A 22,380-nucleotide genomic window follows, 5' to 3' on the forward strand; every position below is an offset into this window, starting at 1 on the left:
ATGCTTTTCAGTTTTCTGTATTTCAGACAATGCTAACTGTGGTTGGTGTTTCCACTTAGCTCTCATTAGCTTGGATTTAACTGTCAGGCAGGCAGGACCTAAGAGATCAGGGACCCCAATAAATGTCCATGCAGCAAGCTTTGTAGTTAAGAACTTTACATTGTATTGTATTGGATCAAATCCTGCCATAGCCATGAATTCTTATTTTCATTGATAAAGTCACCTAATTACAATGTTAATGCACTGTAGAACGGATGCTGTCTTTTTAGACAAGGTACTTCAAAAGGATTTTATTATTGTTACTGTTGTTATTATTAAAGAGCCTACCCCATGCTTCTTAAATTTTCCTTTTCTGGGGAAGTCCTGAAGTGTGATTCTTTGCTTCTTTTCATGAACACAATGCAGTCTCACTTTCCAATAAATATACTTATTTTTTTTTCCTTAGAAAAAAATACTAAAAAGAGCATTGCGGTATTTCTTGGACAGTTTGTGTCCTGCCCTACAGTAGTGTCCATGGACTGGGGCTGTGGGGTGTTTTTGTTTGGTTTTAATATGAACAGCACCGGTTGATGCCCTTTGTTTATAAAGGTTTAAAAATATAAAGGAGTCTTTATTGTTTAAAGCTTCAATACTACTGGTTTGAATTGCTTCACTGTAAAGGCTTCTGCATTTTTGAGAAGGCAAATGACCAAAGTCCTTTGATTGAACAGTGGAAGAACAAGGCATGGATACCTAGGTGGCCTGGGAAGACTTTCTGCAACTGACCACCTATTGCTTGAATAGCTATTAGAAGACAGACACAGGGCAGTCAGAGGCTAAGTTGCTCTTTTCAGTATGGATATCCATGGTGGTAACTTCCGTGGTGACGATAGTCATCTTGGTAACCTTCCTGGTATCCCTGGTGATAGCTATGGTAACCATACCCACCATACTCATCATCTGGGCACTGCATGCCAAGCGATTGCTGAATTGTCATTTCCTGTCGCCGAAGCTGCATGGAATCAATCAGATCATACACAATCGCCATAGACCACATTGGAGAAGGATACCAGGATTTGACGTTTCCATCTTTCCCAACTAGAAGCATGGAGAAATATTCTGGGCTAATTTGGAAATAATTTCGAATGTCCTTCACCAAATTAGCTGGGATATCTTCTCGGTCTACAGTAGAGCTTCCTAGAAAGTAATCACATAAAAACAGCATTGACATTTTGTTTAGGCAGTGATGATGGTTTGTAGGTAAGCAAGTTAGCAACATGAGATAGGATATAGCCCAATAGTTGGCAATATAAGACTCTTGTTTTCAACAATTTCAGGATTCCCTGGTTCCGAAATGAAGCTGCTCCACTGGGAAGTAAAGATGTATTTTTTAAAGGTTTTGTTAGGTTTAGTAGACTTGTCTTTATTCTCTAGGCTGAAGCTAATAAGAGTGTGGCACACCTTTTTGTCACCCAACATGTGCACTTCTTTGGCTTCTATGCAGCTTGGGTCACTGGTTCACATGATGCAGAAAGCATATGTAAAAAACAGTCACAGTGAAAGAAATCATTAGAATTACACTGTGATAATGTGAAGAATTGCAGGATGAATTTGCTGGGCTGTTAATGGCGGTATAGAGCCTCACTCTTGAACTGTCATGATATGCAAGATATGGGCTGTGGTAGGTGTCATGTCCACTTTAAAATATATGTTCTGGTGCAAATCTGGTGAACTTCAGGCTTTTAAGTGTGAAGTCTGTGCTGGGTAAATGAGTAGAAAGTATAAGGCAACTAAGATCAGTGGACCCCTAAACATATATATATATATATATATATACACATATACATGCACACATATACATAGTTGGCTTGGCAACAGGATTCTTACAAAGCAGCATCCTGTGGCTTTGGTGGCTACGGGTGGTCTCGCTGATACAGCCTATGTGGATTTACACAATGCTGAAAAAGGAACTTTGATAGTTTGGTCGAAAGGCAGAAACAAGGTGGGAGTGAATGATCAGTTCCTAGAGTGGAGGAAGGTCACCAGTGAAGTTCAGCGGTTGTTTGTGCTGGGAGTGGTGGTGTTCAGCATCTTTGTAAATAAATGATGCACATAATGTATGAGAACAGAGGTGAGGAAGTGTACTGGAGGTGTGGAGGTACTCAGGGTAGTAAGGGCAGCGGATGATTGTGAAGGACTGCAGAAGAGCCTTGTAAGGCTGTGTGACTGGTTAATAAAACAATGGAAGAAATTCTATTCAGATTGAAGTAAAATGATGCACGTGGTGAAAATTTTGCTAACTCCACATAAGAAATGGTGAAGTTTGACCATTACCACTTGGCAATGAGGTCTTAGGGCTATGAAAGCGAGTTTCATGAAAGGGTAGTTCAGTGCTCACTAATGGTGAAAAGCCAAAACAGATGTTATAAACCACGAGGAAAATAATAAAAACTAAAACAGAGTATAATTATGCCACTATGGAAACCTATTCTTTGTGTGCATCTTCAAAACTGCATGCAATTCTGGTTCTCTCGCCTCAAAAAAATATGGTAGAACTGGGAAAAAAAGTCAAAAAGGACACAAAGTTGATCATAGGTTTGCAATAAACTCTGTATAAGAAATGACCGAGTAAGTAAAGACTGCAGACTGTATAATAAATGGGTTAGGGGAGGTCTACAGAACTGTCAGTATCACTGCAGGAATGGATAGGGATTAAATGTTTACCTTCTTTCCCCCACACCAAGAGTTAAGGGTTATCAAAGCTATAGGAGCTGTGTTCAGGACAAAAAAAAAGATATCTTGCAGATCTGTAGAGGTTCTCACAAGAGGATACGTGCTAGAAGTTAATGTGAATTCAAAGGGAGATTAGACAAGTAAATTGAAAAGAAATCTCTTGATCTTAACAAATAGCAGCTATAACCAAGGTCAGAAAGTCCTTCAATGAAAAGTAAGTGGAGGCTGCAAAAGTGTTGATGGAAGAAGTATGACATCTGCTTCCTCTGTTAATATTCTTTCTTTGGCACAGACTTATGTCTATATGTGGTAGAAGGACTAAGGTGCTTTCATGTACAGAGCTGTAGGAATTACAGTGGCATAAATAAGCTCCGTCCTGTCTTTGTCTCCACTGATGGAGGCAGTTGTTTGGATTAGGTAGCAGAGGAACCTGTAGCATTTGAAATGTACCCTAGCAGTGAGATCTCGTAAGAATAGCTACTTGAAGTAGCCTGCTGGGATGCAAGTGGAATACTTAAAGTGGGCTTGCTTATAAGAAAGGTGGAGAAAGACTTTTTACTAAGGCTCATGGAGACAGGACAAAGGGTAATGGTTTTAAACCGGAAGAGGGTAGACTTAGATTGAATATAAGCAAGAGGGTTTTTTTAAGATGAGGGTGGTGACACTGGAACAGGTTGCACAGAGAAGTTGTGGATGCCCCGTCACTGGAAGTGTTCAAGGTCAGGTTGTATGGGTCTTTGAGCAACCTGATCTAGTGAAAGATGTTCCTGCACGTGGCAGGGGAGTTGGACTAGATGATCATTAAAAGGTCCTTTCCAGCCCGAACCATTCTATGAAGATGAATGAGGGACCCATATAAGAGAAGCTGCTGGGTCGATGTTCTATTAGCCCTGCAAACTCCTGAGCGTGTAAGAGGCACCAACATCCCTTTGTCTTTGACAGCAAGGCAGGCAGAGGAGTGTACTTGGGACTGCATATTTAGGTGGGAGATAAAGATGTGAGATGACTTCCAGACGGTATTCAGGCTTTTCTATCCTGAAGCAGCTATATAATGTTTAGCACGGGAACACCAAGAAAACTTACAGTTTGCTTTGGTGTCTTGCTTCTTAAAAGAAACAAAGCAAAAGAGAAAAACAGTCATACCCATCCCTCTAAAGAAATTACAGCAAAGAAACACTCAGCACTATGCAATGCCCTTCATGGGTAGTACTGAAGAAACTGGAAACAGTCACTTACCATTAATTGGATACAACTCTAAGACACCACCAATATCTTCTCCAAGTCCTAACAATTTGAGGATAGTTATATGGCGCAGACCTGTGGAGGAAATGAAGCAGTTTTTTGGTCAGACCAGTTCTTTCTGCTCATTCTTGGGCAGATTTCAGGGTTTTTTTCATGCACAGGTCTGTGCATGCTAAATTAGAGGCCAGTCTCAGCAGCCCCCTAGGAAGGAGAGTTACTGATTTCTCTGGAGTCTGTGCCAGTCACATCACCTGTGCCAGTCACATCACCTGTCCCAGACACGGGGATAAACTAGTGTGTTGAATAAACGTGGTATCAGTTGCATAAAAGCTGTTGCTAGTGTCCCAAGGACAACAGCATTTGGTGTGGTTCTGTAGCATAGGGATAATAGGGATAGACAGGCATGGCATCAAGCACACCAGTAAATTACAGAGGCCATTCCCCAAATTCAGAATGTCTCTGCACTGTTTTGTTCACTAGTAAAGCTCTTACTTGTCATACACAGAAACAAAGTATTTCAAGGCAATATAACCTATCACAGTTAGACTTCAAATGATTGCAGAGAGTGGCTTAAGACAGGCATTCACTCCTCTCATTTGTTCTCTTTGAACTGTTGCCTCTGCTTTGAAGAAGGACCTTAGGGGCTGTAGAAACTTTGTGTAACGTGAGTCTGTATGATCTACAAAATCTTTGATGTAACTGTTTTTACAATTTGGAAGTAAGATACTTGGAAACATATCACTTAGTTAAAACACCCATTTAGGACAAATGCTTTAAGAACTAACTCCCTGGATGTCCTTCAAGCTAACAAAGGGTGGGGAGAATTAACTGGTTTGCTTACATCCCTTTCTTCAGAAAGCATTTTACATTGGTCCATGTCACAGTTTACTTTGGTAGTTACCAAATGAGATGATGCTGAATAAAAGCCAGGTGATTATGAATAAACAGTGTAGCAGTGATACTGTGCAGATCTCTAGACATAACTGAAATGTATTGAAATAGTGGCTTTTGAATGGGACCTGTTTCATTCTGTTGTAGGAGTCAGGTCTAGGCCCTGTATAGTACTTGCATTGCTAGGAATCTAAGTTAAAAAGTCTCTCAGGGCTTCATAATGGAAAGACAGGGGAGTGTTTCTGGGTCTTGCTCTTAATTGCCTCCTGGAGGAGCCTGCCTCTCTCCACTGACTATATAGTTGGATCTTAATATCTAGTTAGGGGGCTGGGAGGGTCTGTATTGGGGTAAAGCAGCTTCCATTAATATTTCTACAGTTTTTGGCAATGAAGCAGGAAGGAAAAGAAAAAAAAAAAAACTGATGTCCATGCATCTCCCTGATACCTGGCCCAGTTCTGAGCTGGCTATAAGTGGATCTGCCCTTCCCAAAGCATTGTGTTTATGTTGTTAATCTGTGCAGTAAGAAAAAGAAAATACTATTGATCTCCTGAAGTACAAGCCCAAAGAGAAGCTTCGGAGTGCTGAACTCTTCTGCCTCACGTAGATGATTCCAGGGAACACTTTGTTTAGCTGTCTTAGCTGTCAGGGTGTGCTGTACTACCTGCTTAGCACAGTATTTTCCATTTGTATTTGGAGTAGCTACAGCAAATTTTTCAGTTGTCAGACTCCTTGGACTGTCTAGGTTCAGACGTGAGCAAAGGAATCCATCACATCACCAGGAAGGATGTGGTTTTGGGGAGCAAGAATATAATTTCTTTTGACTCACCAAAATTGCAGGCTTGTCCACTGAGAGCAGCAAGCTGCTGGGAATAAGCCCAGTCCTCATCACTGGGAGCAGAGATCACCACCAGCCGCCTTCTCCATCGGAACCTGGAAAGAGAATAGAGTGCAACAGGGCACGTTCATGACATGTGACTCGAGTCCTCTCAGCATTTTTGTTCTCTGTAGGCTGAGATATGTCGCGTATCTCACAACTTCTAAGTAACAGCTGTATGGGAGATCTTTCCAGTTCTATCCATCACTGAGAGAGGATAAAGCTTGTTTTGAATTTTACAACTTGAAAACTCTCAAAGAACCATCTGCAGTTTCGCTGCTTTGCCAAACAAACGCTGCAAAGCTTATGATCTTTGCTCAAAGGCCCCTTCAGTAGTTACAACAATGCTGAGAAGTGTATATTCAAGGGAAAGAAAGATTCCTGTAGAATTCCTCACTAGACATTTAGCTTTTACATCATTCACCACTGTTGGAACTACACAGTTATTTTGCAGTCCAAGGGCTGTCTGAGAATTAGGGTGTATCTTCATTTCAGACATAACTCATACTTCTGTGTAAATACTCACTGGCCTCTTTTTCTTCTCTACCACACTTGCTGAAAATACCTTTACCATGGCTTTAAATCTGAGATTGTTTTTATGTGTGTGGCTGTGTGAGCCTGTGGCTATATAAGGCATGCATGGGGCAATAAGATAAATCTTTGATTTTTTTCTTTAATATGGGATGCCCCTTCTAATGAAACTTTTGCACAAGGAGCACCTTCTGTTGTCCTCTCAAAGAAAGGCAATGCCATAAGGACACTTGAAACCTTTTAAAATTCTAACTATAGGGGTTTTAAATACTCTCCAAACAACCCCTTTTTTGAATAAAGGTACTTCTCCATTAAACCTAAATAAATCAGATTTAAAGGAATTTGCAAAACTGCAGGGATATTTTTATAGCAGGAAATGATCTTTTAAATGGATGCAGATGTTACTCTGGTATAATAATAGCCTGCCTTTCTGCAGCAGCATGTGAAAGTCTCAAAATAAGGGCTAATGTGATGGGTCAATTCTGTTCCACTTGAGAGAAGCAGAAAATACAGTAATACTTGCTCAAAGTCACAGAAGTTGTGGCTGAAAGAACAGGGGATGATGATGTCTTTGTCTTGTTGACCAACTGATACCGCATCTATTTTTAGAATTAAAAGAGTAAATCCCTTAAAAGTAAAGCTCCCAATTTTAATCTTGCCCAGGAGGAACAGCAAAGAGACATAGGTGTTGGTATACACATATGTGAATAGGAATGAGAAGCATTAAGAATCACATACGTGACGTGAAGGAAAGGGGGAAATTTTTGTTGTTATTCTGAAAATAATCTTTGTGATATTTTGTATAGCAAAAGCACCTGGCTACCTATAAACAGTGACTGAGAATGTAAACATTGGTTCATATTTTATCTAGGGCATGAATCTGATGGTATCTTATCTGTGAGCTGCTTTAAGATACTCTCATTCCTTTCTATTTTTTTGAGTATCTCCTTTGGAGATGCACAGAGCTGAAAAGGGTTGAAAGCCCCTTAAGCTGTTTTATACCCCTGCTCCAGGCAATCCCTATACCTAGTGTGCTTGTCTGGGGCTACATCTTACTGAGAAATTAATTCAGTTGGTCCTTTACAGCAGTTAGTTCACCATCACTAATGTACAGATGTATACCTTATTTCTGACATCAGAAACAACAGGCCAGTATTCCTGTCTTGACACATCTGCCAGACCCTTCCCTATGTGTATCATTTCTTCCCCTTCTACCTATTTTGCATCCAATTCTTGTTTGTGAGCCCACAGAGCAGCACAGCCAGTATTTTGGTGTTACAGGAGGACTCCCCCCACCAAACTCAAGGATCTTCTCCTGATACATGTGGCTTTTAAGCTTTATTCAGTCCAGCTCTGGCTCTCATGGTCTCCTTGCACGCCAGCCAGGCTTGCTAAGAACAATATTTGCATTATTATAACTGACCTCCCCAATGAGCAACGCCAGCGAAATGATGCCAGGACTCTTGTTCAGCTGGGAAGATAATCTCGGAGAAAGCTGGAATTAATCTTGTTGGGAATCTGACCAGTTAACGTGGCTAGTGAAGTCCACCCAATATTTAAAGCCTGATGCTTGTTTCACAAACGACAAATGCATTCTGTGCAGCAGCAGGTCTGTTTATAGATGCAACGCTCTGCATGTTTCCTGCCTGTTTTTCTAATGTGTGTTTATTACTAGGGCTGTTTGCAAGCAAAGAAGGATTTGGGGCGTGTAACTTTCCAGCATACAAGCTCGCTCTTGTGTTGCTCAGCTGTTTCCAAACTGTGGTTCTTCTTGGTGGTCTTGAGGATGAATCACTGAGACCTAAACAGGAGGTAGTGAGGTGGGTGGGGTGGATCTTGTAAAAAGTTCTCTTTCTGTTGAAGTGGCCATTGAATTTTAAAATGTTTACGAAGCAACAACCTCCTCATTACCTGTTGCTCCTTTCCCCCTCAAGTCATAATCCATCATGCTGCCTTGGTTATTTTCATAGCCATCTGGCATTAACTGTATTCCCGTGAATTCTGATAGTAGGTGAGGAGGATACAGTAGTAACAGGTAAAGTCTGAGTGATGGGGTAGCCGTAATTTTATGTAAATTATCCTGTAACAGAGAGGGTTATAGCTGTACAGCTCTTCTGTGGATCTGAATTCCCACAGTCCAGACATGTTTATTGCCTGTAATTTAGGTCTCGCAGGTAGATCAGTGACATGGCATATAGAAATTGCATAAACAAAACTGTCTTTCTGCAGAAGGTCTCAAACATTTTGCAAGAGACATCTGCAAGACCTTTAATAATATGCATGACTAATACTGGCAGAGACCAACTGTTATCTCTAGCAGGATTAGAGGGAAGTTAGAGAGAATTAATTACTGATTTGAGCTACATGGAAGGAATTAGAATGGGATTAATGAGATTGTGAAGGCTGATGATTGAAACACATAAACACTGTGCTTCATACATTCAAAATACTGAGCTAACATCTGTGAATTAATCCTTATTTGCTCTTCTAATGTAAATCAGTGTTATTACCTCCATGTCATGATGGGGGTGCTGAGGTACAGAAAGTTAGTGTTCAAAGAATGTGTAGTCAGTCAGGAAACACAACACGAATCCTGACTTCCAGTGCTCTGGACAAGACTGCATATAGCAATGGCTACATCTCTGTATTTGTTCAACACTGTAAATACTGAGAAATCTGTATTTAAAAATCACAGAAATACTTGGATGGGTATTTTTCCAATAAGACGATAATTATTAGAACTAGCAGCAGATAAGAACAGAAGATAATACCTGGATAAGAAGCTCTCAAGGGATTGCTTCTTATCTTCTTTGCAGACAATGCCCTCTTTTTTCTGTCTTTCCATGTCTTTAATTCGTGACTGGAAGGTGTCGATCAAATCAAACACGGACTTCATTGCTATGGGTACTTCATAGTATTGCTGTTTAGAAAAAAGAACAGATGGATAAAAGGATGCACATATTAGCAATCTTTCTGCACATATCACAGCACTGTAGGAGATAGAGAGATTCAAGTATTCCTGTTTACACATGGGTAATAAGGCCTAAAACTGATTAGAAATCGTGGACAACGTTATTGGTTTTGCAGTCAGGCTGCCCTTTGGAAGTGGCATATTTTCATTATTTGCCCAATGTGATAAGGCCAGGCCATTGCAGGCAACAAATTGTCATTATATTCTTTTGTAAGACCATTCAACTAGAGCATTGTCCATATACAATGTGTTGTCATCCTGTCGAGCGGCCAAGCTCTGTGTTTTAGAATGCCAGGTACTACATTAAAACCAGTGTGCGGGTTCCTAACTCCCCTAACTGCAGAAAATGAAGATAGCTACTAAATTCCTGAAAATTTCTCTTACTGTCCCTTTTGCTTGTCCTCCAGCAATGACCAGGTCCTGCATCAGTCTCTTATGTGCCTCACATGCAAACCTGTAGTATAATTCCCTAAAATTTTTCCAATGCCTTTTCTTTGAAAGAGTCAAAACCCTCACCTTGACCTTCATGTCAGTGTCCGTCAGCACCATGAAGAAGTCATTGTAAGTCATCCCATACTCTTTCCTTAACTCACTGATGAGCTGTTGGTCCACAAGGTCTTCATCCTCTATCACTTTCATGGGCTTTTCATTATCTTAATGTGAGAAAAAAAGAGAAATAAAAATAGTCATGGAATCACACAACACTCTGCCTTTAATTTCACCTTGAAAGAAAGGGGGAAATTAATTTCTTGGAAGCCCTTTTCCTGCTGCATAGGCAAGATATTAAAAAGCATCCGGATGGCACCATGGCTTTTAACTGTCCTGTTTTCAGTCCCAGTATTTTCTGAAAATCAGTCTATCATAGGGCACATGCACTTCAGTAGTCAACATTTCTACTTGCTTTTGCCTGCTTTTTCTTGGAAAGATCGTGCAGATTTTTTCAATATGTTTATACATGTATACGTCTGTACTAATAATTTCACCAGCTCCTGAAATGTAGCCACTTCTGGAATAGAAAATAGAAACTGTTCAACAATTTAGGACAGGAGCTGGAAAACACCATATCCAAATGAAACAGCACAGAGAATCTGGGTCAGTAAAATATAGCTAGAACAGCTTGAGGTTGGCCAGGACACTAGAGTTAACCTTTCCAGTCTTAAAAAGTTACATGGGAGGTTTAGTGACTACAAGAAACCAGAAACTGTTTAATGTGTCTTGAATACTGCAGTCCTAGCTCTTCAGGTCTCTCTGTATACCCTGCTGTGGCACTCCTCCTCCGTCTGCTTGCCGATGTTAATTTCCCATTCTAGTACCCTGACAGGAAAAAACTTAATTTTGAGAATGATTTGTACCTACTCACTGCTGTACCCTAAGAAAACATTCAGAAACGCTTGAGGAGAAGACGACCTCTGAAGGCAGAGATTTGAAGCATGTACAAGAAAAGCTGGTGGAGGTACTGTGGTTCCTTACTTTCCCTGAAAGGAACCATGGTGTATTAGGGCCAAGTTCTGGAAACCTCTGTGTCACCAATTCAGTCTCAGCTGTAGCATCCAGCACAGCGCTATACAACTGTGACAACGCTGGAACATGCCTTGTATGCAACTGTGGGCCTGGAGAGCTAAAGACAGGCTAAATCGCACACAAAGTGAAATGTCACCCGGGCACCAACAAGTTCTCTGCAAACGTTACTCGCTTACGCCCTATGACACCATGATGAATATAAGTATTCATGTCCTCACTTAGAAATCCCAGCCACGGCTTAAGTGACTTGCCTGAAGTCAGAGTTGCAACAGCTGATCAAGAGCTAGAATCCAGAGGTACAACTTTCCTGTCCCCCGCTCCACCATTATTCACCAGCAAATAAAGATGAGATTAATCGATCCAAGTGGAGCACACAGCGACAGAAAAGATTTGATTCATTGTACAATAAGGCATTTTAAATAATTTTCTAAACATCCGTAGCCTTTAAGGAGCATACTGATCCGCTTCAAATTTTGCAGTAGGTCCAATCTGTGTAATAGACTGAATGAAACTTCTGAATTAAAACTTTGGGAAAATTTCTGAATCAGAACCTGACCTTTAGGTTTCTCACCTTGGACCCATTTCTTACAGAAAAAAAATCAAACCAGCAAATGTTAAAATTCAGTTATACTAATCAAGCTATAGACATAATTTGTATGGTTTTACATGGTTATATGTACCTCAGTTGAAAGTTTTGTAAAGAATTATAGGCAATGTTATAAATTCCCTATTGGATGGGTTGCTGGATGTGCTAATTGGTTATTCACTTGGTAAAACATCTGTAAATCATGCATCAATGCTTTGTCAGTGAGATCTACATGTTACTAACGGCACGCACGACCGTTAAAACATAGGCCAAAAATTCATACTTGTGTCTGCAAACAATTCTCTACAAAAGCATAGACTATCTCATTGGCCCATATGGAGGTAGAGTAATGCAAAAGGTGTTAGTGTGAAATGTGATGGAAAACAGCTGTATGGCGCAGTACCTTAGACCAACTGACCCATGGCACTCTTCTGCTTTAAAGACTGTAGATATCAACATTAAGATAGTACTTTACAGTTTCATTGTTAGGAGATTTTCTTTCAAAACTTCTTCAAAAAAGAAAATTAGATGACAGGAGTGATACAGAAAAATGTTTCAGGGCAAAAAAAATAATGACACAAAGACTGGCCTGCCTTTCAAACTTGGAAGTGATTTCTAGGGAGAAAAAAAAAGAAGTTAATCTAATCACCTCTTTCCAATTCACTCTTTATCCTGGGCCTCCACTGCATAAAGGACATCTGGGATCAGCATGAAGAACAACGAGAGTTGAGACTGTCTGCTGCTACCTGCAAAATACTTGCTCTCTTTGCTCTTTCTAGAAAGGTCACTGAGAGAGTGTGGAAACTTTTCTCCATACATCTCTAGCAGCTAGACAGGCTGCGAAGATGACTTACTCTTTAAAAATAATTCAAATGAGGTTGCAAAGAAATTCAGCAGTTTGTTGTAGCAGTACAGTGGCCTAATAGATTAGGTATTGGCTTTGACTGTAAGGTAGGTAGCCTGGGGGTGGTAGTTGGTTGACTAAAGCCCTGTTCCCATGAGGTGGGGAAAAGAGACCACATGGCTGACTCAGGGTGTAGAGAAGACCTCTGCAGTGATGCTCGGCTTTTGTATCATTACAGTGGGAAACTGGGAAATGCTCTTTGGTTTCATTGTGAGCTGATCTTGGCCAAACAGTGTTAATGAGCTCTCTTTCATTCACTGCTTCTAAATGTGTTTGAAATTTCAAGTGAAAAGTTTTTTCTGTGGGTTTTTCTGTTGTCATTTGCATCTGAGTCCCAAGATGCAGCACTACAAGTAGATCTCATCATGCTGGGTGCTAAGGCTTCTCACTACAGCATAAATACTGTGAACGAAATGTTTCTTAGGAGATTTTGCTGCCTCTCATGCTGACAGAGAATGAGACATGAAGAGGCAATGCAAGCAGGAAAGGTAGGGAAGGAAGACATGGAAAAACATTTGTATTATTTGTATTATTTAAACTTTTAAAAAAGCTCAGGATTTGGTGTTTTGGGCAAAAATGTAAGGTGAATTTCATGTCAGGTTTAACTTACACCCTTCTAAGCCTCCTGTTTTTCTTCAGCAAGTTAATTCCTCCTGTGAGAGTTCAGCTGTTATATACGCTTCTGTGGTTTGGGGAAAGTTTGGGTGTAGGTTAAGTTTGGAACCGTCTGAAAGAGTATGGTCTATGTCAGAGTGAATGTCTGTTTATTCGCCAGACTGGAGCTAAATATAATCCTAAACAGTCCACTGACAGGCAGATGGGCCTAGGTACACAAAAAATGACCTTGAGTAACCTTGGCCTGGTGTGGAAAATCCTGTACCGCTCCAGATTTGTCAAGGAGGTGCACAAATGGACAGTCTGGCAGGATTTGTGACTCACTGTCATTTAGGGACACAAAGCTCCTGGTTCCCCACTAGGTCCTCTCCCTCTGAGAGGAGTAGAGGCACAGCAGGAATCCAGACATAAATATGTGATCTTCTGGCCTGTTGTATGCCAGACCTGAAATACCCTGGAGCTGGTGTGGTCCTGAGTTTTCTGTTCCATCGTACATCTCTTCCCAAGGTCTGGTAAAACCAGATGAACTTCCAGAGGAAAGATGTGGTGGACTTATAAGCAAAACTAACAGCTGTTATACTATTTCTTTGCCTTCCTCCAGCAAAGCATTCACAGTGGTGTTAACCTCTAGCCGCAGACAGCAATGAGAATGTTCATATGATTCAAGAGACACCTAACTTAAGTGCTTTGCTGGACTGGGACCTGAAGTCTTTGTCCAAACCCTACTGTTATGAAAGGAAAGGTTCTCACTGGCTTTGGTGGGTACTTCCCCAGGACCTGAACACTGACACCAGTCGTTTCAAAGCTGCCTAAGAGAGATGGATGCCCAGTGTCACCTATCTATATGGGAACCCTGTATGTAAAGAAGCTGGTACTAAATATTACTGAATGAGCTACTTCTCAAGTCTCTCATAGTTGGATTTATAGTGCCTCCAAAACCTCTGGCTTCAGTGAGATGAACCTCTTTACAATAGCCAGCAATAAGCAGTCACACTGATGGGTATCTTCCTTTACGCGTAAAGAGAGGCGATAGGACTTCAAATGGTAAACCTTTAAATATCAGGTAAGCTGGTGCAAATTTGTAAGGTTGTACGTACCTAGAGGCTACGGTTGAAATATTCTAAATTAATATCTGTCCATGAGTACAGAGGGGAAATTGCACCTGGATGGTATATCCCTTACTGTGGAGGAGAATACTCACTTTGTGAACATATCAAAATCAGCTCTTAAGCCTGGGAAAGTTGATCCTGGGAAGGAAAGGAACTCACAGCAAGGGGTCTAACTAGCATGCTTCTCTCTGTCCTGGGTTTTGCCAGTGCGTGCCTCTGAAAAATGAAGCTTTTTCCATGACCTTGTGAGGAGTGCAAAGGCATGAGAAAATGTTATGTGGCAGAGCAGGGAGATAATGATATTGAACTTCAAAATAGTATTAACTTGGGCCAAGTTTTGACGATAATCTCAAACAGCTCCCTTCAGCATTTCCGGCACCCAGTCTCCTCTCCTTCATAACAACAGCCTGTTTCTTTAAGCAGTGTTTAAATTGCGCTAGCCAGTATCTAGCCATCCATGTCAGATGTCCTGCAAAAACCAAGGGGGGTGGGGCATTGTATTAGAGCAGCCGTTTGGTTAGACAGTGAGGTTGGTATTCAAGATATTGGTAGAGTTGAGCCTAGTGTCCTCTTTCTGTCCCATGCCCTCGTCACATTTTTCTGCCTTTTCATTGTTTCACTGTTTTACTGGCTTTAAGAATTCCCACAAAGAAAGCTGAAGGTGTTCATGTTACAGCACTGGAAGCCTAAACATGGAAAATACCAGAGACACTTATATAAATACAAAAGGGGTGTAGTTGGCGTGGAAGGAGGAGGAATGGGTTTGAAAGCGCAACTGGACCACAATAAATGATCTTGCTTAGATTTTGACCCAAGCTGGGGGGATTTCTCCCTTTTCTGTCTGTATTGTGCCCACAGGATGGAAAGAAATTATTAAAAAAAAAAAGAACCTAGCTGGAAGTGGTCAATTTTCATGCTGCTGTTGTTCATGGTGCCAAAAATTGTAATGACTGAGATCTTCCTCGTTGCCATCTTGCAGAAGCTTTCCAGATATTCGTCTCGCTGCTGTACATACATGGTGTTGTCCACCTTGGGGGTCGTGATCAGCTGGTTGGTAGCAAAGACAAAAGAGCTTGTTTAGTATAAGGAAGGAAGCATATGAGTATTTTACTGAAGGAGAACTAGTCACTGTTCTGCAAACCAGGATATCTTTTCCATAGAGCTGTTGACAGCTCTGTAGCATCATCTTATTTATTTGTGTTTGGACTGTACCTTTAGTCCCAGGCCTGACCCAAAGTGTTCAACCAGCCATAGGAAAACCTTAGGAAGCACGGCCAGCTGGTGGCAACAGCTCCTCTGCTGCCTGTCCACAGTGCTGATAGAAGAAATGGCACTGGATTTTACAGAAAACCATGTACTCTCTTATTATCTCTTGCCCTGACAGTCCTGACAGGTCTTCCTCACAGCCTTCAGTGGTGTCATGAATCTAGGATTTCCCCTCCTCATTCACAGTGGGAGCACTGGGAACATGGCAGCCGCTCTGGCCTCATCCCATGGTCCAGGCAGGGCCCCTGGTGTCTGACTGTGAAGGAGTGAGTACAACTAGGGCTACATGAATACTTATGTAACTGATGGCCAAATAAGAAGACCTTGAAGACTTGCTAAGGCCACTGCAACCTCATCTGAAAAGTGCTGATTTAGCTTTTGTTTGTTCTAAGCTACTTTGATGTCTTCAAGGACTTATATTTACTGGAAGCCACGGCTAGAGTGGGAGGAGGAACAATTACAACAACAAAAGTATAAAAACCTCTAGGGTTTATAGTACTTATTTCAAGGCCTCCTAACAATTACAAAGATTTAACTTTTCAAAAGTTTAAAGCACATAACTTAGATCTTTCATCAGTGCCTGAGATGCAAATGTTCCAGGGAGGGTGCGTGTGTAACAACATGCGATGGTCCTATGCAGCCATTTCCAGCAGGAGGTGGAGAGGAGCTCTGGCAGCTCTGGCAATGTAACCATTCTAACTGGCAGTGGTGAACTGCAATCAAGCACCTGCCACCAATCCCCCAAGCATGACGGGAGCTGGAATCTGGACCCAAATTTTATGGTTTAAAGTCATAAATAATCACCAGAATCCTTCAATTGCAAACTTATGCTTTAGTCTGTAACAGGTGCAATAATCTTCTAGCTGCCTTCTGAAGTTGGTAGGCCCTGGAGGCTAATTTTTATGATATACTCCTTATAAATCCAGTTCATCAGTGTACTGAAATGTAAGAGGCATTTCTGGGCTTATAAGATCTGACTCTCATTTCTGCAAAGGCCCCCTGGCATGACTACAGCATTGGGACATGAAGCTGAATGAGAGTCAGGCACAAAGAGGATTTGATTTCTGGGCCATAACATGTAACATGCTTTTAAATTGCATAGAAATTTGTCAAATGAAAAAAGGATCATGAAAAGGATTTGAGTACTGAGATCAAAACCAGATCATTGGTTTGTATTGCACTCCTAGTTTCGGAGGTTGTAACCAGGAATGCACAGTCAAGTTTGAATTTCATCTACTTGATTAAACCTTGTAGAGCAAAGCCGGGAACATTTAAGAGGCAAAGCAAACTACAAATTAAAGCTTTGTGCTAGGGCTGTTTTGACCCAGGCAGCACGCTGTATCTATCTGCTTTTGCATGCACGTGTGTGTATGTGCATCTGCACATATGTGCATGTGGGTATAAATGGAGTGTTATATATAAACCACCAGTCTGCATTTCATCACCACAGAGGAATAAACAAAAAACCCAAAGTCACCCAAAGTCACTGAGTCAAGACTTCTCAACATTAGTAAGACTGCAACAAAAGCCCCACTCTAGAGAGGTGGGACTGCAGGATGCAAAACGCGTACATTTTCCCAGTTTCTGCAGCTGGGTCCTATATTTGTCATTAATTGAACTTAACCTAGAATAGCCTTCAATATCCTGGATATTTGAAATTCACGCTGAAATCTGTGACCTGAAATCCTTAATGATGTGTAGGACTTGAAACCCCATGTCTCTCTCAAAAGACTTTTGGGAGAGGACTGAAACAATGCCCTCAGGACCCAGTCTATTAAAGCGTCTGAAAGACAGAAGTACAGCAAAGCAATGGGGAATAACTCAAGTAGAGCCGCTTCTGCAGCAGTGAGGGCAAATTCTCTGGAGGGGGAGTTTGAAGACTCAGGAATGGCAGAGTTCATCTAGCTGGAAGGACTGACCCTAAAGGAGCTCAACAGTTTGATAGGAAGGGATGCAAAATGTGTGTGGATTCAAAGAAGCTTGAGAAGTTTGTTTTCCACATGTGCCATGTGTGGCAAAGAGATAGTAGAGTTCAGCCACTGCTTTTACTGATGACCAAATCAAACCTATTCTGCAAGAAACTTTAGAGCAGGCAGGCTGAGGATGGTATTAGATAATGGAAAAGTGAAGTGCAGTGTGGAATAATCATTTGTCTTCTGTGAGTTTTGGCCTGACAACCTGAGATTGTGCAACCCTTTTCTTGGAGATCCAGCTGATAGGTGGCCTAATATCAGAAGGTTCAAATTTCAAGACCAGCCTTTAAATTGCCAGGACTGTGTTGGTGTAATGAATTCACAGCCTGACATCTGTGAACTCTGGTTTTGGCTCTTTTTTTCAAATTTGTTTTTATTTGTCCTGATACTGCACATGTTTTGGAAGCCTCAGCACTGAGATATATGACCAAGCTTCAAAGATCCCAAACTTCTGTGCAGTTTCTCTCTCTGAGCTTTTGATTTGGTTAACTACTAGTTACCAAGTAACTAACAAGCATTTTTTTTGCAAAATTCAATCAAGTTCAAAATTTTCAACTATATGGCTCTTCTCCGTTTCTATCATGTTGGGGAATGCAAGTCTGCTAGCTCTGCACAGCCCCTACAGCTGGAAGAATGGGGAGGGAGAGAAGAAAGTTAGCTTCTGCTCAGGTCTGTGAATCATCAGCAGAACGATTATTAAATTCCTATGGCTGATTATTAAATTCCAATGGTTGAAAACTTAGTTTGGCATCTTAGCTATTTGTATTGGAAAGTCAAAGCTGTGTTTGTGACACTGACTATTGGACAATAACTGTGAAACAGGCCAACTTGCAGTAGAATAATTGCAAGAAACCAGCTCCCACAATAATATTTTTAAAGAACTGTTTTTCAAAGTGTACCTTTCAGAGTATGTGCCATCTGCCAGAAAAAACATTTGTACTACAGCTAAAACTGTTTCCTGTCCCAGGTGAAGTGTTTTTTTAGATAAGTAGTTGGAAAAACATACAACATTATTAAACCCTGGGACAAGTGACTCCAGACCATGCTGAGTTTCTCAGACTTGAAAACTTACCATAGTGTTATAGTTTAATAAAAACAGCAGGGGAAAAACCCAAAACAAAATAAAGTTTGCATGGGTTCTCTGAAGATGTCTAGAAGATTTGAATGCCAAATTCCCATCAGAAAGAATAGCAAACGTAACAATCCTACCTCAGGGCATCTGATCATACGCCTTTGTGCGTATCCTCAGTCAGACATGCACTAGTACTGCCAAGCCACCTGGCCTGCTGCCAGTTTTAGGACACCAGCACCAATACAAAACAGGTGTGCCAGCTGGCAGGACACGCAGAGCATCAAACTGTGGTAACATTGGCAAGTACCCCAAAGCGATGAAGGGATGTAATCCACGCTGGAGCTTCATTTTATCGATCATATCTCTACAGATCCTGGCACCTCCATATCCACTGGAAGCAAAATAATCTCATGGCTATATGGTGGCTCATGGAAGCGACTGGGAAGAGTTTTAGCATAATTCCTGGCTGGCTGGTGTTCATACTGCATGTAAGATTTCCAGCATGAGGCTACGAAGCCCTCCCTGTTGGAAATGATTGTTTGGGTCTAGAAATTTTACCTCTTAAACAAAAGCAACAACAAAGAATAATGCAAAATAACTATAAACTTTCCGTTCTGCATGTTCCTACTAGGAGGGAGATATGACTTAATTTATGAAATAAGATTCAGATGAACGAGTTACTTACAATGAGCCGCCTTTTGCCTTCAAAATATTCCAGGAGGTCAGTCACTGATTTTCTGGGTGGCTGTAGGAAAGGCTTCTTGTTGGGCTTGGGGAAATCCTCATTCTCGGTCCTGCTCCCCTTCTTGTTCTTCTTGCTACGGTCTTTGTCCTGCTTGCTCTTTTTCTCAGCTTTGTCCTTCTTGGACTGCTTCTCACTCTTCTGCAGCTTGTCAGATCTGTCCTTCTTCTTCTTCTTCTCAGGTTTATCCATTCGCTCATGCTTCTTTGATTCTTTTCCTTTCCTTGGGGGAATATTTCCCACTGCAATCTCTTCTTCTAAATGGGAACTAGCAGGCTTGCTTGGGTCATATTTATCTTCATATTCATTGCTCAGTATCTTTTCTTGGGCCTTCTTTTTTGGTGGTTTAGTCTTAGTTGGTTTGTGTTGCCCTGGTGTGACATTCAGGTCCCTATGGTTATAGTCCTTCCTATCTGTTCGGTTATCTTTAAATCTACCCACATTTGCCTTTGTATAGTGCACTGCGGGAGCTGTTGGGACTTCTGTGAAACTGTCATAGTGGGCAGCTTTGCTTGGTTTCCGTGTGGCCACCGGGTGTTTCTGCGAGTGGCCACGCTGCCGGTCCCTGCGGTTTGCCTTCCACACAGGAGAGTAGAAATCCTCAGAGGCTGTGACTCGTGGTGTGGTGGCATCGGGGGCTACTGGCAGCCTGTGGTACTCTGTGGTGGAATGTGACTTCGTGGTCCAGGTCCTCTGCGTGGTGGGGAGGGGTGTAGTTGTTGTCGTAGACCGGCTTGCTGTTGTCACTGCGCGGGTGGTGGCACGGGTAGTTGTGGTGGTGGGAGGAAGGGTAGTGGTCCTTACTGTAGGCAGAGGAGTGGCCACTGTGGTTGTCATTGGTTTCCTCACTGTTTTGGTCCTTGTTGGCTGATTATTGCTCCTCCTTGGCTCCTCCTTCCTTGCTGACACCTGGACGTGTCCACCACCAGGGGTTGGCTGGGTGCTGCCCCCATTATTGCCTTCCTCAACCACTTGTCCCTCCACCCCAGCTGCTTTGCAAGTCTGGATGAAGCCCTTTTGCCTCATCTTCTCAATTTTTCTGATGGGGCTTTGATCAATAACTTCGTACATGGCCTCTAGCCTGACTGGATAAGGATACCTTTCCTCCACCTGCAGAGTTTTCTTCAACAGCACCATGCCAAATTTCCCCTTCTCCAGTTTCAGAAAGCTCATGAGCTTAGGTATGAGGGCAGGATCTAGTGGCTGCTCCAGGATTTTTCCTTCGTTGGTTATCCTTCTGACTTTTCCCCCTTCTTCCCCTTCTTCATGGAACAACACAATCTGCTGGATGTGCCTCTCAGCCAGTTCGCAGTAAACGTCGTTTTTCAGCAGGCTCATCATGAGCCGGTAGTAGCCCTCAGAGGCATGGGGGGCAGAAATGACCCACACCCGATTTTTCCCAGCAAAGCTGGCCAGGACATTGGGAGAACTTGCCCCCGAAGGGAAACGTACCACTCGTGACTGTGAGGCAGAGGATATCCCTTCATCCTTAATCATTTCAGACTTGGAGTATTTGGCTGCAGCTGTGAGTCTCTGTACCCGTCTCATTCTCGTGCCCATGCCCCTGGCCTGGGAACGTGCTTCCCCGTGCAGGAGATTGGCAGGTGCCTTTGGAGGTGCTGAAGAATCCCTCTTGGTGACGGGGTGTTGGGGATTTGGGCTCGAATTCCTCAGGGATGCTCCAGACCTTCTGAGGAGGCTGCTTGGAGCCCTGTAAGCCAGGGGCACTTTCCTAACTCCATGGCTCCCTCTCTCCGCTAGCCTCCCGGTCTTCTCAGAGCCGCACACTAGCCACGCTGCCCACAGCAGGGCTAAGCTGAGAGCTGGCCTCCAGTGCATTGTGCAATCTGCTTGAGGGGAGGAGGAGAAAGGGAAAAAGTTAGATGTTAACAGTATGATGATACCTTGCACAAGTGACAAAAAAAAGCGCAAAGCACTGGCTGGCTAGTTTTTGTGATTTAAAAGTGCTGATTACATCTCAGTCCTGCCCTGGTGGCTTTGTACAGTTTACAGTTATTTTTGGAAAAGCACAAAATGGATCATTTTATGCAAAAATGAGATCATCTGTCTGTAACATGACTCCGTCTATCCAAAAGGACACTGTGATCTGCATCCTTCTCTTTCTCTCTGTCTCTCTCTCTCACGCTATCACATACACACATGCAAACATACACAGGGAGAGGGTCCGGTACGTAGAGCAGAAAGCCAAGAATTTGACTTGAGACTTACACTCTCAGGGAAGTTCGCCTTCCAGCGACGAGGTTTCACGTCTTTTTCCTTTAAAAGGAGACCAATGCCATACAGCTTTGCTGCTGCCCTGTGATTTATCTTTATGCAGCCCAACAGGTCCCAGAGCCTGTCTGTCTCCCCGTGGGTCTTTTAATTTTCTTTCTTCTTCACCTTCTTGACAAGCGGGATAAGGTTAGAGGAAATTTCCTTTGGGATCTCTGCTTCTCCATTTACCTGCAGGTCTGGCTTTTTGCTCTACCAGTTACCCGCATAGGCGGGGATTTCATTTAAGAAAAGGGAAATCCCAGCTGCTCCGAGTCTCTCTCTTTTAAACTTCCCAAGCCTCCTTCCCACTTCTTGCTTCCTCAGTCCCGTTTAGCTCCTTTGTTTCCAGAGAGTAAAGCACCAGCATTAATATATTTTCCAGGCTGAGGAAAAACACAGGAATGTGATGCTGAAAAAAAAAAAAAAGAAAGGACGCTTCCCTTTCCCCTTTCTCTACACTTCGACAAAAGCAAATTGTAAAAGACTCGTCTTTTCTTCTCTTTCCCTTCTTGGCTGGCCGCCGTCCCAGAAATGTCAGGGTAACCCCAGCCCTGCTCCGAACCAGCCTCAGACAACGGTGGCCACTGGAAATGGGGGAAACTTCACTCAGGATTTAACAGCTCAGCAGAACCCGCCTCCTCTCAACTCCGACACAGGGAGGGAGGAGGAGGAGGAAGGCTCTGGGGGCTGAAACACTGCACAGCATCACAGAGCACTTCAGAGAGGGTGCCTCCAGCTTTAACTCTTTCGTTCACGCGTCCCAGCTCCCTGGCACTCCACAACCTCGGCTTTCTCTTTCCTCCCATTGAATGGACACGATCTGGATAAAAAATAGTCCTGTGAGAAGTGCATTTCCCCATTGGTGTCAATAGCAGCTCTGGTGTTTAAGAGTTATTGTTTTTTAACTCCATTAATTCTGCCTCCTGTTCCCCCTTTCCTTGTTTGTTTGCTTTCTGGGAGTACTCCAGTGAAATCCAATTTCTCTACACTTTCCAACCAATTTCTCTTTCAGGTCCTCACGTATGTTGGTGTAGTCTTTTCTGCAAACATCATATGGGCATGGCTGTTTGTTAATTTGTAGTTTTTAAGGGGATGAG

The 22,380-nt window shown here is 42.4% G+C and overlaps 1 protein-coding gene across 2 annotated transcripts; it reads right to left on the reverse strand.

Annotated features, from left to right (window-relative positions):
- Positions 1-51: 51 nt before the first annotated feature.
- Positions 52-21,884, reverse strand: CCDC80 (coiled-coil domain containing 80). Of its 2 annotated transcripts, none has more exons than XM_063350952.1 (8): positions 21,239-21,884; positions 18,953-20,856; positions 14,847-15,003; positions 9,738-9,874; positions 9,022-9,170; positions 5,672-5,775; positions 3,949-4,029; positions 52-1,176 (listed from the first exon to the last, which is right to left on the reverse strand). In XM_063350952.1, exons 2-8 carry the CDS (start codon positions 20,846-20,848, stop codon positions 830-832), a joined length of 2,871 nt encoding a protein of 956 aa, XP_063207022.1. In that variant the 5' UTR covers positions 20,849-20,856; positions 21,239-21,884; the 3' UTR covers positions 52-829. The 2 variants fall into 2 exon arrangements, with proteins under 2 accessions (XP_063207022.1, XP_063207031.1); XM_063350961.1 differs by having other exon boundaries at positions 18,953-20,859.
- Between the last annotated feature and the right edge of the window lie 496 nt (positions 21,885-22,380).

The sequence above is a fragment of the Chroicocephalus ridibundus genome, chromosome 1 (genome assembly GCF_963924245.1).
Source record: "Chroicocephalus ridibundus chromosome 1, bChrRid1.1, whole genome shotgun sequence".
NCBI lineage: Eukaryota > Metazoa > Chordata > Aves > Charadriiformes > Laridae > Chroicocephalus > Chroicocephalus ridibundus.